We start from the raw sequence: 9,806 nt of genomic DNA, 5'->3' as shown, positions 1-9,806 counted from the left end.
CGCGTCAAGTTACCATCAGTTAGCGACTTCCGTCTTGGATTTCAAAATAAAGCAAAACGAATACGAAACAACACGTAAAGGACGATAAACAACACAATGGCTGCAGAATATTAGAAACTAACTCCAAACTCCAATTATTTAACGATACACAAAACGTTATTAACTAATTTGTAATTATTTTTTATTTTTTTAATCACTCTACGACTCATCTTACTTCCGGATTACAGCACTCATAATGCCGCTGTCAATCACTCACTTTCTCCCGATAATCTCGGATTAACTCTTTAGGGGATCAATAATCGAGTCTGTTTTTTACACCTACTTTTGCGCTTAGGTTCATATGACGTCATAATACCTGCTCAAAACTTACCCCGCTAATTATTGTATTTATTGGGCCGACACAGGAGCGCCCACTGCTGGATAGTTACGAACCCTACACTAGAAATTATATTATATTACTTACTTAATAATAATAATAATTAATTACTATTTAATAAAGTTTAGATGCTTTAGTTTTAATATTACTTATCTTTTTAGTTCTATGTTTAAATTAGTTAAGAAACTTCTTCTTAAGACAGAAAATCTCAAGACATTTTTATTTGTTCAGGTTTTTCCCTGACTTTCAGGAACTCCTGTTGTGTTCTCAGTTTTATCTTGACCTTTAAATTATATATTTTATTGAATATTGTTTTGATTGTTTAAGCGCTTTGTGACCCTGGTCTGGAAAAGTGCTATATAAATAAATATTACTTACTTACTTTATTATTCGAGGGAAAAAAAAGTTGCTTTAATGAAAGCATTGAAGTTACTTTTTTTTTTTAATTAAAAAAGTAGCTTCAATGAAAAAGATTTGCATTAAAAACGTTTTTTTAAATTTTTTACTCAATATAAAATATTCTATCAATAGGTTAATAAATGATTTCCCTACGATTTTAATCCCCTTACTTGCAGAAGAAATGTAATCTTATAAAACATGTATTTTATAAGACTTCATAAAAAAATACAAATTAAAAGCGAGAGGACCAAATACTCTACTCTATACTCTACCTTTTGTGTTTTTTTATCCATCTATCTATGCTTGGGTTTGCCCATATTCTTTTTTAAATTAATTTAAACTTTCTTTTAAATTGAAAATATTGCTTTGGATTAAAGGATTTAAGCACATTTTTATTTTAAAAAAAACAAAGACCAAAATATATGTAAATTCCCTGCTAACTTCTTTCTTTAAAAAAAATAGTAAGAGTCAGATTTTGATTCGTGGAAAACATTTTTAATCACGTACACAATGACTCAAAACTCGTTCAGGCACTTTTGCACAGTAACAACACAACGAAATGTCTTTGGACTCACAAAGAAAAACATATACCTGAGAAAAGAAGAACGTTGTGCTATGAATCTCTCACAGTGAAAAAACTGCATCGTCACAAATAAATATCTTCAGTTCAAAATTCAAAATTTAAAACATGTCACAGTGGCGGACGGTAAAAATGTTTAAAATAAGTTCCGAGGTGATCAAAATAAAAGCACATGAACGTGCTCAGAAGATCTCTAACATAGAGCGGCGTCACCATGGTTACAGGACACAGAACACATGGGAGGGGGCGTGGCCTAACCCTGCTGCACGAGTCGACGGTAATGTGGCATAACTTTGCTGTCGGGGAGGTAAAGACCCATCTCCAGGGCGACCAGCACCAGGAACTCCAGCGGGATCAGCTCTCGGCGGTTGATCCGGAAACACTCCTCCAGCTTCTGCTCGACACAAACGTCAACAACACTAAATAAAGAAGAAGAAATATTGGCGAGGAACTCACGTCGATCAGCTGCTTGACTTCGGGCTTCCGCAAGTCGCTGCTGATCTTTGCGGCGAGGAGGACGCACGCCGCCGCCACCAGCTTCCTGTTCTGCTTGTTCAGTCGCGCCTGCAGCACCAGCTTCTCGAAGTACACAAAGGCCATCGCTATGGTGACGGGCTGCAGGCCACACTCCTCGCACACGGCTCGCATCTCCCTCTTCAGGCTGGAGTCACATGTCAGCAGAACAGTTAGTGACAGTCTTGGACCAGCAGAACATTTTTTTACTACAATTTTCTGTCAGATTTAAACACATTTCACTTTTCTTTTGGATAAAAATATATCTAAGTAGGATTTTTATGGAGGTTTGTCACTGTGAGGTCTTTGCCTTTTAAGGTTTTTAAATTTGTATGTAGTTTAACTCCGTTTCTCTTTCTCTTTCACTTTCTGGGATTGAATAGTTGAAATAGAAATATACAAAATATACTTTAGATAATAAGATTTTTCTTTATATAAAGGGTCCTCATTTAAGCGTTTTTCTATTTTAAGTAGTTTTATTCAAATATAAACCTTTTAAATTAGTTTTGTCAGGATTTTATGGAGGAATGTTTTGTTTTCATTAAAACCCCCAAAAACAGCCAGTTTCAATAAAAAAATACAATTGAAGCAACCTTTGTGGGATTTCATGAAAATTATAAGAAAAATAAATGTTTTGCCTTTAAATCTTCTTTGTCTTAAATAAATATATATAGTTTATTGGCGTTTATAATTTAAAATATATATATTTTTTAATTCACAACCAAGAGGCCAATATTAACAGAGTATATTAATGTGTTGAAAATAAAGTTCCAACCTCTAGATGGCAGCAGTTTTTACCTGCCCTACAGCTTAATGAACGTTGAAATCTCGCAAGAAGACTGAGGACGAGAGGATACAGTCAACTACGTCAGCTTTTAAAGCTGATGTTTAGAAATATTTTGGTTTGAAAACAAATAACAACAGTTAAATTCTGCAACACCAGAGTCAAGTACTCGACAATACTACAAATATAAAATTGTTACTACACTATCAGGATATATCGTATCGTTGCTGCTGCATCTGATGCTTCTTGAAAGAGACGTTGTCACCTGCGTATCTTGCTGAGCGTGAGCTGGATGTGAGGAAACTTCTCTCTGAAGGTCTCGTTCATGTGCTTCTTCAGGTCTGAAGGCTTCACGTACTCGACGACCGTCGTCTGGAGAGAAAAGATCTTCAGCGACGGAGCCGCAGAGAGAAGGTCGGAGCACAAGTTACCAGGTAGGACGGGAAGACCAGCACCCTCTTGTGGCGCCCACAGGGCCACTGGGGGTCACTCAGCAGGTCGGGGTCGTAGTCCGACACCTCGTCTGGGACCGCGTCGGGGGCAGCCGTGCTCGTGGCGTTCAAACGGGTCTTGTTTCCACGGAAACGGGAGGGCAAGGTCTGAGAGGTGAGGCTCTCGGTCTTCTGTCTCATCAGAGCGTTGGTGGGAAACAGGAACTGTGCGTACGACACCGTCTGCGGACGAGAGCGGGCGTTGAAAATAGAATCCTCGCCATCCCATGAAGAAGAAGAAGAAGCGCTCACCTTCCCGTACGGACTGAGCTCCACCCCCTCCAGGGACGGCAGCAGGTCCACGGCGACCACGGACGACAGTCGCCGCAGCTCCGACTTCTGGTCGCTGAAACAAGAGTCACGACGGTCAAGAGGACGACATTCACGCGGCCGTACAGGAGGGACGTGTGGTGACGTGACAAATGCGAATGATTGGAAGGGTGGAGATGATACCTGAGCAGAACAGCGCCTCCGTATGGCACCACTGAGAATGCGGCGTAAACAGAACGTCGGGAACAAATCAGCAAAATCCTGCAGAAACACAGTCAAGCACTGACCAGACGCTCGGACACGGGATGGACACAAATGATGCGTCCGTCATAATTGATACGTGATCGTGAAGATACTGATGATGATGATGATAATGATGATGATGGATTATGATTGATAATGACTTCCTCCTTCGCCGCCACATAAATTCAGGTCTTTACCTGCATCCCCGGGTGTCGTACTGCCTCATACTCTTGATGAAGTGGACCTTCTTCTGGACCCTGGGTCCCGGTGACCCGGACAAGTTCCTCATCCTGCAGAGAGAAGATTATTTTCAATTGATTCCATTAATTATGGATGGATTCCTCCAGACAAAAACAGATCAATGATCGTTAGACGTATTTTATCTCACGTTGGATCTATATCGGACCGGGGCAGAGTTCAGCCCGGGGGCCACATGTGGATCTTTGCTGGTATTTATGTGGCCCCTAATGAGGTCAAAGTTCAGATAGAAACTAACAATTTAGTTTTTGTATTTATTCCTCATTAAGTCTCTAATTATGACTTTCTTTTAGGACTTTTTGTCGTCCTCTCTTGTCAAGTGTGTATTGACCCTAAAAACATTTAGGTAAATATAAAAAAAAAAAGTAAAAAGGAAAAAAAAAAAAAAAAAGGTTAAATAAGATGATAATTTTTGAATATTTCACTTGATTCTATGCTTGTTGCTCCTTCATTTTTGCTTTGTTCTTGTTATTATTTTATTTTGATTTATTTTTTATGAAAAATTGCTGTATTTGCTGTGGCTATTGGAAAAAAAATATTTAAATCATCAATAAAGTTCTACCTTACCTTAACCACTGGACTTGTCAGGACCAAATAGATCAGTGATAGTTATTTAAATATAAATACTTTAAAAAAAAGAAGAGCGTTTCTATCATATTTCTAAATTAAACGTATTGAAATATTACACATTATTAAATTATTTAATATCGTCTTGGCTATTGATTTCGTATTTTGTTGTTACAAATTACTTTATTAAGAGAAAAATGTATGAAAATTAATTAATTAAATTTAAAAAAAGAATCATGTGTGATGAAATTACAGCTGAATATAATTGAATAACGTATTTTGTATTCTTTTTTCTATAACGTTTCTCCATCATATCCAACCTCCTTTTAAATCGTGGCCCCCTGACGGACTCGCACCGCCTCGCTCTGGGACTCACCTCGGCCGCAGGTCCAGCGGGCTGAGGGCCGGACCCGGGGTGGACCGGACCCGGGAGCAGGACTGGTGTCGGGCGCCCAGCGGAGACACCGGGGTGTCCGGAGGCTCCGCCGCAGCGCCTCCCTCTAAAAATACGTCGTTGCTCAACGCTCCCGGGGTCATGACCAAAGAAGGCCGGGCCGGACTCGTCAGTCGCCCGCCGCCGGTCGACGGGTCACCGTCCGCCTCCCTCCCCGGGACCAGTCCCTCCTGAGGCGGCGACAGGACCGCGTCTCGGAGCAGATCCTCGCCGGCTGTAGCGTCGCTTCTCCCCGCGACCAGCGGGCACAGAGGTCGCCCGTCGAGGGAGATGTTGTTGAGGAAAAGAAGCGCCGCTTGACGCCGCCGGGAGTCCTTCACCTTCCGTCGCTGCTCGCGGGTGGATTTCCCCGGTTTGCCGGCGGACTGAGCGGCGCAGACGGCGGCCGCCATCATCCTGCTCTCGCTGGGGTTTGTTTAGCCGGAGAGCAACGAGGAAGCGCAGTGATCCCGCCCACTGCGCAGCGATTGGCCGAGAGGACGTGATGTCACATAAATGCGTAGACGGCTACAACGTGATTGGGTGAGCGAAGATGCGGGACAACCAATGGTTGACTGAATACTGGAGCGGGCAGGAAGTGTTTTTAGTCGTCATCAATTACGATGTAGAAAGTGAAAAAGAACCTTACGAATGAATAATGATCGGATACAATTATTTTAATGCTTTACGTTTGTTAAATTTTGCTGATATAATTTATTTTGAATTGCACTTTTTATAAACGCTATTGTATAGTCAAATAATTTGTATAGGAAATGATCTCACGGAATCATTTATTGAAATATAAGTTGATTAAATCTTAATATAACTACCATCATTTTTGTTATTTATATATATTTTAGCATGTTATATAATAAACACTTAAACACGTTAATAAACGGCAGAATTTTTTTTCCCGATTTTCTTTTTATTTAAAAAAACATTTTCGGGTATTATTTATTTTAGTTAAATTATTTTTTTTAAGCCAGTTTTAATGTCAAAGTACTTATTTTATTATATTTTATTTCATAAATTCTTATGTATCCACTGGTTTTAATATTACTTTTTTTGCTTTAAGATTACTGGTAATAAACATATTCTGAAATGATGTTTGATAGAATTGTTCAATAAACGTGATTAAAATTATATATTTAAAATACTGGGAAGCTAAAGTGAATGGAGTTAAAAATCGGATACAAAACAAATGTACCTAAAGTCTCTCGCCCGCTGATATTTACCCCCGGTCGTGCCTTTATTGTGTCGTGCAAAAGGTTTTGAGACTTGTCATCCCTTTATTGACTCGATTTTTAAGGCTTCATGTTTGACTCTCCGGTCACATGACCACTCAGACTGTTAGCACCAAATAGTCACCATGGAAACCCTTACACACACACGCACTCACACACACACACACACACACACACACACACACACACACACACACACAGGCTTTAATTTACATCAACTCATGGCTGATTCCTCGTCGCTGTGAACGTCACTTGATTGACACAAAGAGCTTAATCGTGGTTAAAGGCCGGGCGATGAAGACCACGCCCACTTTTCCTTCCCAAAGGCCACGACTTCCGGATCTCCTCGCTGAAGGCCTCGGCTCCCAGAGATGAAGGGTTCCCCCCCAACCAAAAAAAATGTGTCTCAAACTGTCGTCTCGAACTCCATGACCTCGGTGGGCGTGTTCAGACAGCGGTACTGAATCTGAGGCGTCACCGGGGCGGCGCTCTCGAGCACCAGGACGGTCTTACGCAGGCGGCGGTCTATGAAGTGGGCGTCCAAGGCCGGGTACTTCTTCCTGGGCAGGTCTATTCGGATGACGGGACCCTCCGTTTTCGGAGTGAGGGGAGCCACCCGAGTCCTCGTCCCACGAGTAGAACGCACCTTAAAGACGTCCCCGTCGACCGCCCGCCCCGTTTCTCGCTCGGAGCCTTTAGTCCTCTGCAGGGTTCTCGGGGGGCTGCTGACCACGTCCGGGGGGAGACTGGAGACGGGCGACGTCAACACAACAAGCTCTTTCTCCTTGGCGGGCCCCCACGTGGACGCCGGCCCCTCGGGGTGCAGCAGGCAGTAGTAGACGAACATGAAGAAGGTGCCGAGGGCGTAGCTGGTGGCGACCGCGCACAACGCCGTCACCGGCAGGAAGCCCGAGGTCCACTGACCTTGGTAGTAGTACCACGCCGCCGTGAGGGCCACGTTCTCCGCGAACACCGTGACGTTGAACACCAGCATCCTGAAGCGGGTGGGACCCTCGCGCACGCTGAACCAGCAGTAGATGTAGATCACGCCCACCAGCATGTCGTAGACCACCTCCTTGCACTTGGAGGTGCAGAAGTCCGTCTCGCCCTGGACGATCCAGAAGGTCATGACGCACCAGTGGGCCATGAGGAAGATGCTGAACTGGAGGTGGAACACCGAGGCGAACAGGGCGAAGGCCAGCGCCCGGGCGAAGAGGGAGAACAGGTGCCACAGGATCTGGACCAGGACGGCGTGGTAGCTCAGGGGCTGCTTGTCCTCCCTGGAGTCGCGCAGGAACTTCTGGTACGAGGCGAGCGTCCAGGACAGCGAGAGCAGCGACGCCGACGCAGAGAGACCTGCGAGACAGAGAGAGTCTTAAGTCTTGTTAAGTCTTAACAATTACTTCTCTAGCGCCTCACTCACCCTGCAAGAGCATCACCTCCCGGGTCTGGACCATGATGACCAGCTGGAGGACCAGTTGAGGGGCGCTCTTCAGGAAGGACTCCAGCAGACGCAGGAGGTGGACGTCGGCCGTCAGCAACATGGTCCTCCAGTAGTGGCGGTGGCGAGGGTCCCGATGCCAGAGACTCCGCACCCCCAGGTACAGGATGTTGAGGAACCTGAGGAGATGGAACTTTGGCGTCACTTAAAAAAAACAACAACAGTGTCTTTGTAATAGCCAGAAGATGTCAAGGTGGTATGTTAAACTATCAGAATCAGAACCTGTTTATGTGCAAGTGGTTTTAAAAGTCAATAAATAATAAATAAATAAAATTAGGTTATCCCTTGTGTTGTCTCAGGGTCAAGGTGACCAGAAGGCTCAAAAAACAAATGTATTGGTGGTATCCCTTGTGTTGTCTCTGGGTCAGTGGTGGAGGTTGTTTACCTTAAACAAAATACAACACAAGGGATACCCCAAACACATTTGGTTTCGGGCCTTCGGGTCACCTTGACCCTGAGACAACACAAGGGATACCACAAACACATTTGGTTTCGGGGCCTTTGGGTCACCTTGACCCTGAGACAACACAAGGGTTAAAGAGACTCGAGACACATTTTTTTGTGGTGATGATATTAAAGAATAAAAATTAAATAAATTAAAGCAACATTCAATTTAATTCCTAAATGATACATTTATTAATTTTTATGAAATAAATCGTGACTTTTAAAAAGTACAGTTAAGTATCAAGCAAACAGTTTTATTTATTAGATTATTCTGTATTTAGTTAAAAAATAAGGATTTTAAAATTACTACTTTAAGTTGCTTACATTAAGAATATGTCCCACATTTTTGCGTAAAAAAAGAACAAAAACTGTACATTTATATTGACAAAGGTGTGATCATGAGTTATTCGCAATAATTTAACACTAGTTTGGATCATTTTAAATCAATTTTTTGGACGTATTTTAACACTTTCTAGAGTTTTATTTATTAAATTAATCTGTATTTCGTTAAAAATAAGGATTTTAAAATTACTATTTTTAGTTGCTTACATTAAGAACATGTCCCACGTTTTGGGTTAAAAAAAATGAACAAAAACTGTACATTTATATTGACAAAGGCGTGATAATAAGGTAAGGTAAGGTAGAACTTTATTGATCCCTCAGGAGGTCTCCTTCACGAAATTGTTTGTTTCCAATAGCCACAGCAAATACAGCAATTTTTCATAAAAAAATAAATAAAAATAAAATAAGAATAAAAATAAAATATAATAGTTAAATAGTTAGAATAAAAAATAATGAGTTATTCGCAATAATTTAACACTAGTTTCATTTTAAATCAATTTTTTGGGACGTATTTGAACACTTTCTAGATTTCATTCATGGGGAAACACAGATGAGGGTTTTATCCCAGAATCAGGTCAAGCTGCGCTGTAGGGGCTCCAGAGGGGGGGTGTGAGGAGGGGGTCTAATAGCTAGAATGTCAAACAATGCCTGAAGCGTGCGTTCACACGGACCACCACAGCCCTCCTACCTGCACACCAGCGACAGCTGGAACATGTGGACCAGGCCCAGGAAGATCCACATGAAGACCCTGCAGCAGCGGCGCGCTCCGCTGCGGAGGTCCGGCTCCGGGGCCGCGCCCTGCTCTCCGCTCTCCTTGGTGCTGAAGTCTCTCCTGGTCTCCTCCTGGTCTCCTCCTCCTCCTCCTCCTCCTCCTCCTCCTCCCTCTCCTCCTCCATCCTCCTCCGCCAGGTCGTAGACCAGCCACTGCAGGCTGACCACCTGGACCACCCAGGTCGGGACCACCGCGAGGATGAGGGTCAGCGCCGAGTAGTAGTAGTCCCCGTGCCGGAAGTAGTCCGCGGACAGCCACAGGTCCGAGGCCCCGTCCCAGAAGAAGACCAGTAGGGAGCAGAGGGTCCACACGCAGTCCCGCCAGGAGGAGCGGTACTCGGCGAGGCAGCGCGGCGGAGTCCGAGGGTCGCACCTGGGCGGACACTCTGGTGGGGGGTTCTGGAGAGACACTGAGGTTCCGTCGGATTTAGCAGCCATGTTTGTTGATGGAGAGTAAAGGGAGGGTGGGAAGGGGGAGGGGTCCACCGGGGGAGGGGTCTCCGGGATGATGCGTTCAAGGACCTGAACATCATCTGTCAATTAAGTTTCTGTTACATGTAATGTTGTTTTAGTTGTAAAAAGAATCACAT

General features: G+C 43.5%; 2 protein-coding genes across 3 annotated transcripts; both read right to left on the bottom strand.

Moving 5' to 3' along the window:
- Positions 1–1,248: 1,248 nt before the first annotated feature.
- On the bottom strand, positions 1,249–5,382 carry LOC148059393 (CDK5 and ABL1 enzyme substrate 2-like). Of its 2 annotated transcripts, XM_087782063.1 has the most exons (8): positions 4,858–5,381; positions 3,854–3,946; positions 3,597–3,674; positions 3,396–3,489; positions 3,084–3,326; positions 2,918–3,024; positions 1,812–2,016; positions 1,249–1,749 (listed from the first exon to the last, which is right to left on the bottom strand). In XM_087782063.1, the coding sequence occupies exons 1-8, from the start codon at positions 5,328–5,330 to the stop codon at positions 1,609–1,611; spliced, it is 1,434 nt and encodes a 477-aa protein (XP_087638189.1). In that variant the 5' UTR covers positions 5,331–5,381; the 3' UTR covers positions 1,249–1,608. The 2 variants fall into 2 exon arrangements, with proteins under 2 accessions (XP_087638189.1, XP_087638190.1); XM_087782064.1 differs by lacking the exon at positions 3,597–3,674 and having other exon boundaries at positions 4,858–5,382.
- Positions 5,383–6,134: 752 nt separating this feature from the next.
- LOC148059392 (XK-related protein 7-like) lies at positions 6,135–9,672 on the bottom strand. Its single transcript, XM_087782065.1, has 3 exons — positions 9,134–9,672; positions 7,582–7,778; positions 6,135–7,514 (listed from the first exon to the last, which is right to left on the bottom strand). The coding sequence occupies exons 1-3, from the start codon at positions 9,652–9,654 to the stop codon at positions 6,565–6,567; spliced, it is 1,668 nt and encodes a 555-aa protein (XP_087638191.1). The 5' UTR covers positions 9,655–9,672; the 3' UTR covers positions 6,135–6,564.
- Between the last annotated feature and the right edge of the window lie 134 nt (positions 9,673–9,806).

Source organism: Callionymus lyra, chromosome 19, assembly GCF_982586985.1.
Source record: "Callionymus lyra chromosome 19, fCalLyr1.hap1.1, whole genome shotgun sequence".
Classification (NCBI taxonomy): domain Eukaryota; kingdom Metazoa; phylum Chordata; class Actinopteri; order Syngnathiformes; family Callionymidae; genus Callionymus; species Callionymus lyra.
Note: the sequence above shows the minus strand (reverse complement) of the source record. Positions and strands in the feature narration are given on the sequence as shown.